The sequence below is a fragment of the Fusarium phalaenopsidis genome, assembly GCF_050370095.1.
Source record: "Fusarium phalaenopsidis strain FUZ10S chromosome Unknown contig_32296, whole genome shotgun sequence".
NCBI classification, from domain to species: Eukaryota; Fungi; Ascomycota; class Sordariomycetes; order Hypocreales; family Nectriaceae; genus Fusarium; species Fusarium phalaenopsidis.
This window is the reverse complement of record NW_028145408.1, coordinates 2,081,209-2,097,898: the sequence shown is the minus strand read 5'-3', so window position 1 is coordinate 2,097,898 and position 16,690 is coordinate 2,081,209. Positions and strand designations below refer to the sequence as shown.

The window sequence follows — 16,690 nt, the reverse complement described above, 5'->3', positions numbered from 1 at the left end:
CACCATCTGTATCTCCACTTACACCGCTGACAACCTTACGGAGAGCTTGATGTCTGTCGGACTTGAGTTGCCAGAGCCTTGCATGGCGAGGCTTCTCCAACGGAAGTCATTATTGTCATTTTGGAGAAGGCAAGACCCCGAATTACTATGAATCGCCGTAGAGAGTGGTCAATTGGGTGTTGCTTGATGGAAATCTTGTCCGTATGGATGGACGGCACGGAGACGTTGACCGTAGCTGCCGTGCCCGAGAGGTGAAGCTTCTCAAGCTGGGCCTGCCTGACACTGCCAACCCCGCTCCTAGGTCCTAAAACGGTAAACCCCACCGACAGAGCCAAGACACGTGATTGGCCAGAGCAGATTCTCCCCTGTACCCACCATCCGCCATGATTCGCTCTCTTGCAAGAGCAACACCGAACGCCGAGATATGCCCATTCACTCGCTCAACTCTGAGCCTCCCAGAGCCATCGACTGTGCTCATACTTTCCTCATACGGTAAGCCCCCTCGAGAGTGGATGGATGGGATGGTCGCACGCTCTTGCTGGGCGCCCCCGCTTTGCACGGCTGCGCGCGTAGGTGGGCGGGATAGGACGACGGCATGCGGCGGGTGACCGTCCGGGCCTCGTCATGCGAGGAGGAGAGACACGGAGAGAGCAAGAGATACAGCCTCATGGGCCTAATTTGCTAACTGGAACTGACCCTCTCAAGGCGGAGAATTAGTGCCAGAGAGGTACACTGCCCCCTCCCTCCCAGATACCGACAGCTTCGGGGTTCGCGGCATTGATGGAGATTCGCGGAGCAAGACACACGGCCACGGTATCCGTTCCGTTCGTTTCGATCGGATGGCACTGCGGGAGCGTGAGGAGAATGCACGCGGCACAGGTGCACACACACAGACACCACACGCAGTGAGACGTGGAACCTTGGCTGTGGAGGATTGTGTGTTGATCCCACTGAAACCAACCTGGATGCCGCTGCCCGTTCCCCGTTACATACGTTGTTGTAACTTTTCGTGGTAACGAGACTCCGGTGCCCGCCTGGAGCATAAATATCTGGCGTTGGACGCTCGATATTTTGTTTTTCTTTCTTCCTCCTCACTCTCATCATCATCACCATCTTCCTTCCTCTTCCTTCTTCACTTACAACCAATACTTTTATACAACCGCCAAAATGGTAAGCATTCCCATCTCCCCTCATTCGCACTTTGATATCCCTTTGAGCTCTATCTAACAACCCCAACAGGTCAAGGTTCTTGCTGTTCTCTACGACGGTGGCCAGCACGCCAAGGATGTATGTCTCGCTCTCAATCAACTCTCCCAGCTCTCTCAACCTCTTCCTCTTCACCATTCGATTTCCGCTCGTCGATGGTCGTTTGCTCTCTGCCCCTCCAAACGCCTTCACGTCGACAACACCTCCCCACTCACACCCACGCTTGCCGATCCCAAACGCGGGGAAATCGTCTCCCTACTCAAGATCAGCCACATTCAATCCAAGATGCGGGGCAGTGCCTCTGGGTAAGACATCAGAGTTGTCCCTGGGTGGGATTCTGTGTGGGCTCGTGGCTCTTGCAGGATACACTGCATAGTCTTTGAGTAACCATAATGCAACCCCAGTCGCCTCCGGGTACTCGATGTCTTGCCCCTGACCTCCTCATTCATCAACCTGCACAGTCTCAGTCAATTGAGTTTCAACCATGACTAACACGGCTGTAATAGGTCCCCGGCCTTCTCGGCACCACTGAGAACGAGCTCGGCATCCGCAAGTGGCTCGAGGACCAGGGTCACACCCTCGTCACCACCTCCGACAAGGACCGTGAGGGTTCCAAGTTCGACGAGGAGCTCGTCGATGCTGAGATCATCATCACCACTCCCTTCCACCCCGGTTACCTGACCGCCGAGCGTCTGGCCAAGGCCAAGAAGCTCAAGCTCGCTGTTACAGCTGGTATCGGCTCCGACCATGTCGACCTCAACGCCGCCAACAAGACCAACGGTGGTATTACCGTCGCTGAGGTCACTGGCTCCAACGTCGTCTCCGTCGCCGAGCACGTTCTCATGACCATCCTGGTCCTCATCCGAAACTTCGTTCCCGCCCACGAGCAGATTGAGCGTGGTGAGTGGGATGTCGCCGCTGCTGCCAAGCAGGAGTACGACCTCGAGGGCAAGGTTGTCGGTACCGTCGCCGTCGGCCGCATTGGTGAGCGTGTCCTCCGCCGTCTTAAGCCCTTCGACTGCAAGGAGCTCCTCTACTACGACTACCAGCCCCTGTCTCCCGAGAAGGAGAAGGAGATTGGCTGCCGCCGCGTCGACACCCTCGAGGAGCTCCTCGCTCAGTGCGACATTGTCACCATCAACTGCCCTCTCCACGAGAAGACCAAGGGTCTCTTCAACAAGGACCTCATCGCCAAGATGAAGAAGGGTTCTTACCTCGTCAACACCGCCCGTGGCGCCATCGTTGTCAAGGAGGACGTCGCCGCCGCCCTCAAGTCTGGCCACCTCGCCGGCTACGGTGGTGATGTCTGGTTCCCCCAGCCCGCCCCTGCCGACCACGTTCTCCGAACTGCCAAGAACCCCTTCGGCGGCGGCAACGCCATGGTCCCCCACATGTCGGGTACCTCCCTGGATGCCCAGAAGCGCTACGCCGACGGCACCAAGGCCATCATCGAGAGCTACCTCTCTGGCAAGTTCGACTACCGCCCCGAGGACCTCATCGTCCACGGCGGTGACTACGCCACCAAGGCCTACGGCCAGCGTGAGAAGAAGTAAGCGCCTCGCCACAAGAGGAAGGAAGAATTTACTGTACATGATGATGATTACGAGTCCCATAACTGCATAATAGGCGCGGGGATTTAAAAGATAGCGTCGCAGAATAATAAAAAAACTGTAAAAATTAACTACTGTCTCTTGACTGTGAAGTTTCTCATCGCGTTGGTTGTGAAATCACTAAGAAATATGGATATTGAGAAGGTATCTGGCAACTAGAGTGATATTGAAAGACATGCGGCATAGTTTGCTTGACTGACAGATTCGGATGCCTTGACATCTCGCTCATCAGAGTTGAACCATATCTTGCTCTTCTCTTGTAGTGGAGCTCAAGTTGATAAAGTTGAGGCTCTTATGACGGAACTTGAGTACCGGCAACTATCCTATTGTATCTGACCTGTTGCTGTTATCATGCACATTTGCCCCCTCACGATATTGTGATCAAGTTACTTAAAACCAGCATAACCCTGCAGTATTGTTTGTTGATTATTTCATTTTACCATAATGTTTTGTTTGTTACTGTTACATTTACACGTCCAATTGGTGGGTGGTATTCCTCATCAAGCCAACCGTCGTCATCAAATCGTCGTTGCCTGTCACTCCCCCCCTTTATATCTCCCATGCCATGACAAGACCATATCCAATACTCTAGCCATGTAAAACCCATGTCTCTTGATCGTGAAAATCATTTCCAGAATCGCCACCACTTTCTCTCCTCTCCGGGCTGTCCCCTCCTCCTCAACACAGTTTCATCACGGCCGTGGATGCGCCAAAAGTACACTGGCACGCCGGCTACGACGAATGACACAACGGCCACGGTCTGGAACGGCTGGGCAAAGACGGCGCGGCTGAGAAGGAACAAGCTCACGCAGCAAAAGATGATGGGCGTTGTGATCCATGTCTTGTAGGGTCGCTCAAGCTGCGGCTCGCGCACGCGTAGCACGATGAGGCCCAGCACCGTGAGGAAGTAGAAGGTGTAGCCCGCTACGCCGTAGAATGTGACTAAGGTGCTGAACTCGCCGACGATGACATAGCCCGTAGTCAAGACGGCGTTCAGCACGAGCGCGTAAATAGGGGTATAGAACAAGCCCGTGTCTTCATCACCGAAAGCACGGCTCAACTTGCGCGAGAACCAGCTTCGTGTGCGCTGCGTGCTGAGACTGTTCTCATTTTCATTTCCAACACCGATGCGACCAAAGATGGAGGGAATGTAACCTTCTTTGCCAGCGACGTAGGCAAGACGGCTTGAGGTGAATGTGGACGAGTTGAGAGCACCGAAGCAGCTGGCGCTGACGATCAGGGCAAGGATAAGAGCGCCAACGGAACCAAAGACTTGGGAACCAAACATGACAGCTACGGTGTTGGCACCATCCATGCTCTCAAGGGGAAGGACCAGGAAGTAAGCCATGTTGGCGAGAACATAGCAGAGGATAACCAGTGGCATGGCCGTATGGATAACCCTGGGCAGGTCTCGAGTAGGGTTTCGGAACTCGCCGACCACGTAGTTTGTCTATATCATGTCAGTCGCTGAAGTTGTAAAGAGGAGTGTGTTACTCACGTTATCCCATCCATCATAGGCCCAGAGACCGGCATAGAGCGCAAGTGCCCAAGCAGACATGTCTGTTGACGTGTTGTCAAATAACTCGTGGGCCTTCCACTCGACGTTCGACTTGCCCTTGAGCGTCTTGCCTGTGATGGCCACCACAACACCCGTGATGGTGACGCCCAGTAGAGCGACAAACTTCATAAACATGAGCATATCGTTAAGGCGCGTTCCGAGCCGTGTCGAGACGCAGTTCAGAAACGTCACAGCAACAAGACCAACGAGCGCGACCGCCTTGTTGATCCAGGGGCTGATGTGTTCAGCATCAGCGCCAATGAAGGCGCGCACCAAGTACTCGCCCATGATGATGGCGATGATGGCAGCACTGCCGGGCTTGAGCACCAGCATGGCCACCCATGTAAAGAGGAAGCCCGACAACTCGCCAAACGTCTTGGCGAGATACACTTGAGCACCGCCATTCAAAGGGATCGCTCCACCAAGCTCAGCGTACGATGCGGCGCCTGTCCACGCGAGCACACCTGCAATGACCCAAACGACCAACGCAGCGCCCGGCGAGCCGACTCTAGTGCTCACTGAGCCCGGGGACGAAAAGATACCAGAACCGATGATGAGTCCGACTATCAGCGACAACCCGTTGAGGTAGGTCAAGGTCTTGTGCTTCTCCAACGACCCTCCTCCCAACCCACCATTCGGCCGCGCCGTCGACGTGGGAGCCCCAATGGGCGCGTACCCGCCAGCGCCGGCAGTCGAGCTCAGCGGGAACATGTTGGCGGCAAAGTCAAAGGCCGACGACACTGAGTAGGACCGGTGCATCCTCCTGGCTGGGTTGGCGCTGTCGAGGGGGTCGTCCTGCTCGAGCGACAGCCTCCGCGACGACGATATGCTGGGTCGCGACGACACCTCCGAGACGCCATCCTCGTTGCCCTGGCTCGAGCTGGCGAGCGACGCGAGTTCGAGTGAGTCTCGTGTATGCGACGGGAGCCCGTACGGCGCCATTGTGAATGCTGCTGCTGGTCGTGCTCCTCTCTGTCGCTCTCGTCCTTCGCTTCGTCTCTCGGCGGTCTCTCGTCTTCAATCGACCGTCCAAGAGTATTCCCAATCAGACGGTATTTTCGCTAGCAGCGATGAAACATAGCGGTCGCGCAGACGTCTTGGAGGGGATTCGTAAACGAAAACAGACTTTGGGCGCCAGGTGACGTAGATGTCCGGAAGGGATTTTGATGGCTGTCAGGAACTTTCGAGTCTCTGTAGCGGTCGGTGTATTGATTGAAGCGTGTAGAGTCGTGAATTGGTCGTAAAGATTAAAAATCAGTAAAAGGAAGGATATAATATTTCGTGTCGTCAATGATTGCTCGTCAGATTTAGTTCAGCACCAAAAGGGGGCATCGCGCGTGTTGCATGAACAAGACAAAGACAGTCCAAATAGGAGAGGCTTCAAAGTCTTAGGATCTCACCTAGCTCTGGCTTAGGCTGGGTCCCCTAACGCTATGGAACTTGCAACCCGCGTATTGACGCTCGCTCACTCGTTCCCGCTCGTATCCACTAGTTGACTGCACCGCCACAGTTCGGATTACATAAACGAGGTGGCTCCCTCCCGACCTCACAGATGTCCGAGCAGCATCCTGCAACGTTCAAACCATCAGCGCTATGGCTTCGGACGATTATACCGCCGTCGGTGGTGGTGGCGCCTTGAAGCTCAAGGGGTCCAAGGTGCATAAGAAGAAAAAGAAGCGAGACAAGAAGACGGATCTGGAGAAAAACCTCGACACCGGAAAGAGAGAGGGTCCGGATCCAGACAAGAAGAACAAGGAGGCGGATGATGAGCCTCGCGATGAAGAGGATGACAGGCCTGAGGCGCAAAAGACCGAGGCTGAGAAGCGCCACGACGAAATAAAGAAAAAGAGGGTAAGTTCTCTCTCTCTCCCCCCACCTGCATCACATTTTTGCTAACATGGTCAATTCGCAGCTCCTCCAGCTCGCCGAGTCTTCAGGCTCTAGACCCGAACTTCTCAAGACGCACAAGGAACGCGTCGAAGAGCTCAACACCTACCTTTCCAGACTAAGCGAGCATCACGACATGCCGAGAATCGGCCCAGGCTGAAGAGGCATTGGGTTACTGCATTGGAGGGCAAGAATTCATACATGCGTACATCATCATGGAGCAGGCGTTTTTTGGTATACCCTCATTTTATACAATCAACTTTTGATGCACATGTTCTTGTCCTTTTCATCTTTCATAAACATCGGATGAAAACTAGTGACGTCCCTGATGTTGTAGGCCTCCATCTGTGCGTTGGCCCGGAATGGCCGCCACCCATGAGCCGATGTCCATGCAAAGGCTATTTCTAAACCCCTGCCCTTGACACAACCCAACTCCATGTAAAATTTTAAAGTCCGGCCAAGCCAAAATGTCAGTTTCACTTAAACAAATACCGGTCTTGATCCCTGAGGTGCGTGACAAAACGCCAATCTCTTTGTACCCGCTTAATGTACTATGCACTCTACTACATGCGATTCTCATGTCGACAAATATGCTAGGCGCCATTAATGATCCCAGTCCTCCAAGATACAACCGTACGTGGATGCTCTTGTCTAATCAAAAACCCCCTTGTCCAATCTGCCTGAGCGTCTGATTCCGCTCCCAGTCTATTACCATCATTTTGTTCCTATATGTAGAAAGAAGACCGTCAAATTCATAAGGTGGACCCCGCCGTGTTCAGACAAACGACTTGGCACCGGTTGGGGTGACTGGTCAAAGTAACTCGTAACACCGGGGTCCTCGTGTTTTCGTCCGTCCGTCGCGTGGTCCGGGGCCGTATTCGGCTTGGCTTACAGAAGCATCAGACCGCCAAACAGCATGCCAACAACCGCCGAGATGACACCGCCGACAGAGGCCGAGGATCGGGGAGCGGCGTTCTGGAGGTCGGGGCTTCCGCTGGCGGTGGCTTCGGCCGAGGGGACAACCTCCACCCAAGAGGTGGAAGTCATGGTGGTGACACCGCCGTCCTCGAGAGTAGAGGTGAAGGTCTGGGGCACAGCGCTCGAGGTTCGCCTGGTGCCGGTTCCGGTGATGGTGCTTCGGGTAGTCGTGGGCCTCTCAGTGGCTGAAGTCTCCTGGTCATCGTCTGCGTTCATGTTAGCATACTTGTATGAAACGTATGTACTAGTGCTAAGCGCGGTCTCGAGTCAACATGCACGTGGTCCATCAAGCTCAGTATAGCGATGATCGGGTATCTGGCGCACTTGCGAAGGCTGTGGATTCGGGTGGTCAGGGTGTCGAAGGATGGCACGAAACACAATAACGCAGCAGGTTTTGGGATTTGGATCCGCATCAGAATCTCCGCAAAGAGACCCGATGCTGGCAGTCCGTCCCACATACCGGTGGTTGTCGATGTCTCTGTTTCCTCTGGAGGCTCGGAGGATGTTGTCTCTGCCTCTTCGGTGGACTCAGACGCTGACCCAGTGGCGGACTCAGACGTTGATTCATCGGCGGACTCAGAGGAAGCAGTTGTGGCATCAACAGCAGTAGTCTCAACAGCAGTGGTGGTGTCAGGGGCGGTAGAACGAGCAGTCTCACCCGAGGAAGCCGTCTCAGACGGCAAGGAAGTAAAAGAAGAATCATCAGGCAGAGTAGTTTGCGGTTCAGACGTACTGGCAGCAGTGGAGGTTGCAGTTGCAGCACTAGGAGCAGAGGACTCGGACGTTGGAGCACTTGGAGAAGAGGGAGAAGTCTTGGAAGTCTCCTCCTCCGAATCAGACGTACCGGTAGCAGTGGGCTCGGAATCCTCAGTCGACTCGGGTTCCTCAGTCGACTTGGGTTCCTCAGTCGACTTGGGTTCCTCAGTTGTCGACTTTCGCGTAGGAGCCGCAGTCGTCTCGGCTTCGGATTCGGTGGGTTCCTGGGTCTCCGAGGCAGAGGGTTCCTCGGTAGCGGTGTCCTGGGCAGAGGTGGGATTGTCTGTTGACGTGTCAGGGGCAGGTTCACTGGGTTCTGAGCTCGCGGGCTCGGCTGAGGAGGGCTCACTCGTCTGGGTGTTGGAGGGGGCTGAAGTTGGTTCCCTGGTGGCTGAGGGTTGCGAAGTAGGTTCTTGGGTAGGCTCAGTCGATTCTTGAGTAGGCTCCTGGGTTGACTCTTGGGTAGGTTCCTGCGTAGATTCCTGAGTGGGCACTGTAGCAGAGGGCTGTCCGGTGGCCGAGGGCTGCTCCGAAGAACCCTGGGTAGGCTCGGTGGCCTGGCTTGTGTCGCCTGGTCCAGGAGTGTTCTGACGCTTGACCATCAAGGCAATGGACTCGGACAGGTTGGGCCTGTGAGAGTTCATGCCGTGCTTGTCCATGGCATCACCATGACCATGGCGGAGATGGCCAGGGCACATGCTCATGTTGGTGGCATGTCCAACAACACCAAGTCCAACACCAAGCAGACAGCAGACGGCAAAACCAACCAAAACCTTGCGGGCTGGGGAGATCCTTCGTCGTTGGGGCTGGGTAGGCTCCGAGTCCTGGAGTAGGGCTTCCTTGTCAGACATGATCCTCTCTTCTCTGTCAGTGCTCAACAGTCCGGCCTCCATGTTGTAGTCGTTCTTGTGCGATGCCATGATGATGATGAGTGTCTTGGAGGCTTGAGGTGAGGGTGGTGGTTGAGTTTTGTAAGTTGACACAAGGAGGAAGAGAGGAGGCTGAGATCAAGCTTGGCAGATATGCAAAGCACGTCTAGTGTCCAAGGATAGGTACAGTATCCAGCAAGATGCAGTGACCAAGATGGGTGGACAGGTTTTGGGTTTGTGTCGTGGGCCGGAACGAGAAACGACTGGCTGGAAGCAGGTGGTGAGAGGTTGAGGAGGCGAATACCAGGCCGTGAGTGGTGACTGGAGACGGCAAGCTAAATAAGGGACCTAAGAATCTGCAGGCGACAGCTGGCGAGAGGGGGCTGATTCCCTTTATCGATGATGAAAGAGTCGTGGGCCAAGCAAATGGGAGGTGGCTCTAGTGTCTTGCAAGTGCGGGTGCGGGTGCTCAAGGGAGGAGAAGCACGGAGCAGCAGCAGACAGACAGGGCACAGGGCAGAAGCTGGTGATGTGAGAGTGAGGGAAGTAAAACGACGGAAAGCGAATAGCGTGCCGCCAGCCGGTAAACAGTTGACAGTCGATGGAGGCGCTGCTTGGAAATGTGCACCAAAGGGGTGAGGTGAGTGCGGGTGTAGGTGGAGGCCCGAGAACGAGGTGGAGGACGAGGTGGAGAGAGTCCGCGACGGTGTAACACGAGGAGCTGAGTCGAGCTGGAAGCCGTGGGCAAGTGGGAGGCTCGGAAGAGAGACAAGACAGGACAGCCCAGGACAGAGTTTGGTGTTAAATGCAAGCCCGTGATACTGGATCGCTCATGGATGGTGGGGATCCGTCCACTAAAGTCCCGAGAGCTAAACTATGGCTGGTCAAAGGAGGCTGAGCTGCAGACGACGACCTTTCTGACTGTTTGCTGGGTGGTGGCAAAGCAAAGAAAGGGCAGGGCATACACGGGAAGCCGGTCGATGGTGTTGGAGATACAAATCCCATGTTTCTTTTTTCGGGATGGAGGGAACCGCATGCAGTTTTAACAACAGCCACCCCGGCTCTAGAGACACCTAGCGCCCTTGTCGGCCTGCCAGGTCCCACCGGCTGCGTTCTCCGTCCACTGGAAGACAGCTTCGACGACGTGCCCGGGGAGCCTGGCAAGCCTGGCCCTGGCCTGGACTGTAAGGGAGGATGGGTGACAGTGGGGTTTAGGCGCTGAGAGGCGGCTCGACCAGGCCAGTCTAGCCCCGGAGCACGCCTTGAGTGTCAACCGGTGTCAGCAAGGAGGCGCTGGCTGGCACTCGATGGCGCCGTCTGGCTGGCTGATCCGATGTAAGGCGCTGATATCTGGCGTTCCTGACGCGCCGGCTGTTTAAAAGCAATGGCAGAGAATTCAAGTTCCTGAGACTTGTTTCTCACTTCCCCGTGGAAACTCGGGATAAGTTTCAGCCTCTGTCTGGCGTCAATAACCGCTGGCTCGCAACGGCGTCGCCCGCTGCTGCTCACGATAGTTGCTGTCCCCACGCGAAGATCGAGAATCTTGGAATTCGCCTTGGCGGACGGACCAGTAACACGATCCTCGCTGCGTACGTACCGTTTATTACGCGTTGCTCCGCTGCTTCTGCTGCTGCCTCTGCAATCGGTTGCAGGGTTATTTTTGTCGGGAGCACCGCTACGCTGCCACCGCTATCGGGTCTTCCACCCCTTCCTTGGCCCTCGTTGCCCAGCAGGCGCTTCTGAATCGGACGCCCCCATAGTGACGCCAGGCGCCGACCTTCTGGAGCTTTGTGATGTCACTGCGGGTGCGACGACAAACGGACGAACAAGGGCGTAGGCACGGGACCGTGGTGCTTGGCTTCGTATTCCCAGAAAAGAAAACGTTGACCGAGCGAGCGAGAGCCCACACGATCCAGTTGACACGAGACGGAGCAATCGTCTCCATGACTGACGGCCTGCATTCCTCTGGGCCGACAGAGCCCCCTTCGACGTTGCAGCCCCCGTGCCAGAGGCACACGAAGACGCCGACAGGTTCCAGCACCTCATGCCAGGCAGGAAATACGAGAAAATCGGCAGAAAAAGTCGGGCATCGGAGGCGTAAGCGAGTAAGCGATCGGGTCCAAGTCATTGGTTCCAGCCAGCCAGAGCGTCCTTCTTTGGTCTCCGTCGCCCCGTTCCCCGGCCCCTGTCTGACCCACGTTGTTAGCCCCTTGTTCCCTACCCCTGTCTTACCTGTCGTCTTTGCAGCTTTCGTTATCCAACCCCCTTCGATTTGTTGATCTTGTCTCGCGGAGCGGCACGAATGTGTTGGTGACTGTCAACAGAAAACGTTTTCAAATCACAACATTTGGCCCGGCTTGGCCATCACTCGTCATAATACCCATATAGACTGTCGACTTTGCCAACTCGAACATCAATCCCGACCATAACCAGGATGAACGGTGATTCTTGGCCTTATCTGATACGCGGAGATGTGTGTGATGACATGACAGGTGACGAGGTGTAACGTTTTTGCCAACGCCGAGCTCGACAACTGCGTCTGAATGTCTGGATCTCTGACAGTCCGACGGCTGCGATCATTTCCTAAACTCCTCCCAGCCATCAAAATCTGAGGTAAAAGACTGTCAATCCTTGCAACACCATGAAAGCCGCTCACGTTGATCTTAATTTGGAGCTTCTTGCTCGTGTAGGTGCACACGTTGCTGCTACAACTGCACATCAGTTCATCCGCCTGTTGAGCCCCGTGGAGCACTGGATCCGCCCGGCGTGTCCGTGCAAGCGGAAGCAGATTCAGTATGCCAAGGAGACATGATGCGGCCGCCGGATCTGGCGGCTCATCGACAAGAGCGATTTAGCGAACAATGACACTGGCCGCGTAGCATGCCCAGGAAAAAGCTGGTCCGGCGTGTTGAGGCTCGGTCGATGCTAGGGTCGTATCGTGAATAAGCTCCGCGCGGTCTTGGTCACCTTTCTTCTTGTCCCGAGGGTGCGAGGTTGGCTTGCCCTCCTTGTTCCTCCTGCCACCCAATGCGGATAGCTCTGGAGCAGAACATAAAGAGGATGGTTGTAGCTTGGGGTGCTGCTGTTGCAGCCAATTCGATGCTGCTGTGACCATTGCTGTTGCAGTTGACGCAGGTCGCCATCTTGGTCAACCTCAGGCTGAGCCTGAAACTCCAACCCCTCTCTGACTGAATAGACTTGATGGAGTCTTTGTCCGTTTCGGTCTGTAAGCAACTTGTGCCTACAATACATAAGCTATTGCCCGCCACCAAACACACTTTCTCAATCGTCAAACACGCCAATGCAGTTGTATGAGCCGAGGCGCAATCATTGGCCTGTAGGATGCGAATGGTGGCCAAAAGAGAGACATGGTCACCTCTGCTGAAAAACTGCAACTAGTCCCGCAACTCAATTGTCGCTGTACTCCATCTTGAAGTCTCAGAAACGTGCAGGAGGTGGTGTCGAGAATCTTGCCCCCCGCCCGGCGCGTGTCTCCCCAATGCCAGGCCTGACCATTTCTTTGTTGACTTGGTGAGAACGGTGCGTAGCAGCAACACCTTCTTCCTCACCTGATGCCATACTGGGAGCGCTGTGGCAGCTCTGGCCAGGCCATAGGTGGGCCAGCATCACTGGACGCCGGGATGGTCTCGGGCTGGGGCTGACGTGTCTGACGTGTCACGGTTGTTGATAGATGCGGCCTCGTGCTGCAGCTGCATCAATCCGAGATGCAGCCATCACAAGATGTTACCAACCCGGGGAGGCGGTATCGAGAGAGCCTGCCGCTCAGCGTCAAGTCGCTCGGGAAGGATTCTGTTGGTTGGTGCTGATCTGGGATGGGCGCGGGGAGTGACTCTGGCGTGTGCATCCACTGGTCGATCGTCGTCTATATTTATCCCAGCGGGGACGACATTCGAGGTCTAGCCCTCAGTGGTTCCATCTCAGCCTGGAAACGTGACCTTGACTGGGCCATTGAGGGGATTCATCCCAATCATACTTGATAGAAGAACTGGTGCATCTCTGTGTAAAGAAAAAGATGGCAAATGGTCGGTGTCACTGTCACATCTGCTGGGATGGCACCCACCTTCATCAACCATGAAAACATTTAGGCGGGTGAGGAAATAGGACAAATGAGACAGCAGAAGAGCAAAGATCCAACCCCTCTTTAATATTATGAATAATTTAGGTACCAAGAGATCCTGCTTTATTCCTCACCTTGAGGATAGGAAGCAATTGGTATCTCCTTGACCAACGTGCCATTGAAAGCTGAGCTTGATTCACGTGATGTCTCGTGTGGCTTTTGTGTGTTGGCTCAACAAGTGAGGCAATGCGTTGAATTTCTTGGCTCTCGATCGAAGCGATGAAGCTCCTCTTACCGAGGAAGTAAAAAAAAAAAAACAAGAAATTTACCACGAGGCTCGGAATAAAGAGCCATGTGCTAGGGAATACACTAGACCTGCTAGATTACCAAATTGAGCGTCTTTTGCGTGTCATGATACTCAGAGTTCATGAGGCTGTCGATCCTCAGCCACTATCGCGCATTCGTGGCTTGTGCCCCTGGCTGCGGCTGACTGATGCCAAAGGCTGACGAAACATATGGTCGCCCGACGCAGAAGGCCACTTTCACATGATGACGGCTGTTCAAGCTTCTCTTCCATGTCAAGCAAAACCGTCGGTGTGGGAACGTGCTCCGATTGTCAAGCCGCTGACTCGGATAATCTCCAATTCAATTCATATTCGTTCCAACCAACTCACCCTCCCTGCGACGAGCCCTCGACGTCCTTATTTGATGCGCCTGCGCACCCCTACCCTCTTCAATGATACCGCTGCGTCCTCAACAGCCTCGTCATGACAGAGCATCTTAGCCCCGAGTCGCTGAATTCCCTCGACCCCGATGAGCAATCCAGCTTGAGAGTGCGCTCGCGATCTCCTCATCCATACCATCACCAGAATACCGACCTCCCGCACCTTTCGGATCGATTCTCTCTACGTAACCGCCAAGCGCAATCGACCGGGAGTGGTGACGACGCCCAGCTTGAGCCGTCCAGCACAGCATGGCCCCCTCTCCCTAGGGATTCACCCCAAACGAGTGACAGCGGCTCCGAAGCTGATGATGAACACTTCTGGAAAGGGCTACCAGCGCCCAAGACGAATCTACACAAAGGATTGAGGGGTCTCAATGAGCCGCTTTCTGGATCCTCAACGCCTTTGCCCTCGCCAGCAGCGCTGGACGGCCATGCTGTTCGCGCGGTGGAAAAGGCGCTCACCCCTGTCGATACACCGGAGTCACGGCGCTTACTTGAAGCCCTTCGGCGACGAAGACGAGTGATTGCGCGACGAATAACTGAAGCAGGCATTGTCCTGGCCTTGGGTCTCATGGTAGCTTCGAACCCTCAAGTATCGAGGCTCCTTGATATTTGGGGAAAGGGTATGTGTATTATGCTTCCATGCCAATCGAATCAACTAACTTATTTAGACATTCTCTTTCTTGCCATTTCTTACACTGGACTACTCGTCCTCTACCCTCTTCGAGTCGTGGTATGGGGTTACCGTAACCATTCTCCTACTCACCCAATTCCTCTCGAGCTTCCTGCGCATTTCGACCCCGCGCCACTACTATATCCTCCAGCAATCACCCTTTTCGTATCTCTCCTTGTTTCCTCCAATAACCCGGCTGGGGTTCTTCCAAACCTTGTACTCAGTCTCTGTTCCATCCCCCAGAGCGTCATCCCAAAGGTCAACCCTTATGCCACCTATGATGTGATAGCGTGGGGGGTTTCTTGCCTTCCGTTGATCTGGAGCCCGCGACAGCGCGAGATTTTCGAAGTCGAGAATCCAGACAGTTTTATATCTGAGGAAACGGCCGTCTTGCTGTATCCTCTACACCAATCATTATGCGTGGTGTTGCATCACCTTACTACCACGAGTCTCTTGACGGCTGAGCTCCAGCTGCTGTCAATTGCACTCATTAATGTGTTACTTCTGGCTTCTTCGCCACAGATTCAGATCCTCAAAGCCCTGCTCTGGGGAGGTGGCCTCAGTTTGCTTGTCTTCTGCGGTCCCGTCATAAGATGGGGAATTGCTCTGGCCAGAGTCCCAAAATGGCGGTTTCGAAGGGCATCAATCTCTCAAAGCCCTCCTCTGTGGAAGTCACTAGCTCAAGCACTCTCATTGCGTCGGATGAAGCATGAGCTACTGAGGGCGAACTTTGAAGAGACGGTGTATGACACGGTCGGCTCATCCGAGGATGAGGCTGGGCCCCTCTTTAGGAAGCCTACAAGAGTCAAGACTTTTGGGCCAAGTTATCCTGTGACAGCGGATGCTGACAGTGTTCCGTCATCTCCCACGGCCGGCGACGACGCTTTCGCCAACGGCACTTCCTTTGTCCGAAGACATACACTGTCACACATGGACCATGTCGTTCGACGTAACGCCACGCATACTCCTTCAGGGCGCAAGAAACGGGCAACCTCAATGTCTGTTCGACCCTTTTTCAAGCTCACCCAAGAGCAGGCTACATTAAGGAAGTGGTTGTATGCAGGATATGTCTACGCCTGCATCCTGGCCATCATCCTGATTGGTATCCGCACATATGTCCAGAAATTTGCCCTGGACGGCAATGAGCCCATCGGCTGGGCTCTGGGATACCTCTTTGGAGACCTGCCTTGGTTTAGGTACCAAGTGGTTATGGCCAACCTTGAACGGTGGATCTGTCTGCCGTCGCGATCAGAATCAGAGCCAGAAAAGCAATGCCACTTTGGCTGGGTACAGCATGTTCGTCATGACGACTTTGGCGAGGCAAACACCCGACTCTTGTTGAGCGTTTACTGGTTGGGTATCTTGATTGTCGGCCTCATCATTGTCTTCCGTCTGAAGGATATCTACGAGGTTGACACACGGCGGAAGGTATTCCACTTCATGATGGTCGGTATGTTCCTCCCTGCAACTTACGTCGACCCTACCTACGCGGCTCTGGCTCTCTCTTTGATCTTGGCCGTCTTTTTGATACTGGATCTTCTGAGAGCAAGTCAGCTTCCTCCGCTTTCGAAACCGATAGCGTCGTTCCTTGCTCCGTACGTGGACGGAAGAGATTTCCGCGGCCCTGTTGTCATTTCGCACATCTTCCTCCTCATCGGATGTGCTATCCCTCTCTGGCTAGCTCTCGCCTCGATCCCGAGAACTGGATCCGGCTATCTTGCAGGTTGGGAGGTGCCAACCCGTGAAGTCAGCATGGTGTCTGGCGTTATTTGCGTGGGACTCGGAGACGCAGCTGCCTCCCTCATCGGCCGCCGCTACGGTCACCGGAAGTGGCTTTGGGGCGGCGGAAAGAGTCTGGAGGGCAGTGTTGCATTTGCCATAGCTGTGTTTGCTGGCTTGGCTGCTGCCAGCATCTGGTTGAGGGTTGGCGGCTGGCCCGCCACGAGTGAGCAAGCTGGTATTTTTGCCAGTGCACGGAATTCAGCAATGTGCGCCTCGATGGCGAGCCTTACGGAAGCCGTACTGACGGGCGGCAACGACAATGTCATCGTACCCGTGGTCCTTTGGACATGCGTAAAAAGCCTCGGTATTTGATACAGTGGTAGCGGCGTTTGGCGATGGTCCTTTGGTCGGATGAAGAAAATAGATGAGAGGGACGGCAGGCGGCTGGATAGAGATGAATGAACGTTTTATGAGACTTAAAAAGGGCGACTTCTCTTCAGGTCTTGGGGGAGCGGTATCCCTGAGATGTACTTTCTATACCCCTAAGATAATATAGCAATCATCCTTGAGTTCCCACAGCCAACTCCTGCGCCAAACATGATGTGTTATGCTTTTACGTGTACTGTAGT

At 54.6% G+C, this 16,690-nt stretch overlaps 5 protein-coding genes across 5 annotated transcripts; 3 read left to right on the top strand and 2 right to left on the bottom strand.

Moving 5' to 3' along the window:
- Nucleotides 1–1,167: 1,167 nt before the first annotated feature.
- Nucleotides 1,168–2,759, top strand: LRP88_06226 (formate dehydrogenase (NAD+); the record flags this gene model as incomplete). Its single annotated transcript, XM_083242766.1, has 3 exons — nucleotides 1,168–1,170; nucleotides 1,240–1,287; nucleotides 1,713–2,759. 3 exons carry the CDS (start codon nucleotides 1,168–1,170, stop codon nucleotides 2,757–2,759), a joined length of 1,098 nt encoding a protein of 365 aa, XP_083101702.1.
- A 682-nt stretch (nucleotides 2,760–3,441) lies between these two features.
- LRP88_06225 (amino acid permease-domain-containing protein) lies at nucleotides 3,442–5,316 on the bottom strand (the record flags this gene model as incomplete). Its single annotated transcript, XM_083242765.1, has 2 exons — nucleotides 3,442–4,266; nucleotides 4,315–5,316. The coding sequence occupies 2 exons, from the start codon at nucleotides 5,314–5,316 to the stop codon at nucleotides 3,442–3,444; spliced, it is 1,827 nt and encodes a 608-aa protein (XP_083101701.1).
- A 651-nt stretch (nucleotides 5,317–5,967) lies between these two features.
- LRP88_06224 (uncharacterized protein) lies at nucleotides 5,968–6,421 on the top strand (the record flags this gene model as incomplete). The annotated part of the gene is made up of 2 exons (XM_083242764.1): nucleotides 5,968–6,225; nucleotides 6,287–6,421. The coding sequence occupies 2 exons, from the start codon at nucleotides 5,968–5,970 to the stop codon at nucleotides 6,419–6,421; spliced, it is 393 nt and encodes a 130-aa protein (XP_083101700.1).
- A 728-nt stretch (nucleotides 6,422–7,149) lies between these two features.
- LRP88_06223 (uncharacterized protein) lies at nucleotides 7,150–8,915 on the bottom strand (the record flags this gene model as incomplete). Its single annotated transcript, XM_083242763.1, has 2 exons — nucleotides 7,150–7,445; nucleotides 7,700–8,915. 2 exons carry the CDS (start codon nucleotides 8,913–8,915, stop codon nucleotides 7,150–7,152), a joined length of 1,512 nt encoding a protein of 503 aa, XP_083101699.1.
- Nucleotides 8,916–15,041: 6,126 nt separating this feature from the next.
- On the top strand, nucleotides 15,042–16,433 carry LRP88_06222 (dolichol kinase; the record flags this gene model as incomplete). Its single annotated transcript, XM_083242762.1, has 1 exon — nucleotides 15,042–16,433. The coding sequence occupies one exon, from the start codon at nucleotides 15,042–15,044 to the stop codon at nucleotides 16,431–16,433; it is 1,392 nt and encodes a 463-aa protein (XP_083101698.1).
- Nucleotides 16,434–16,690: the final 257 nt, after the last annotated feature.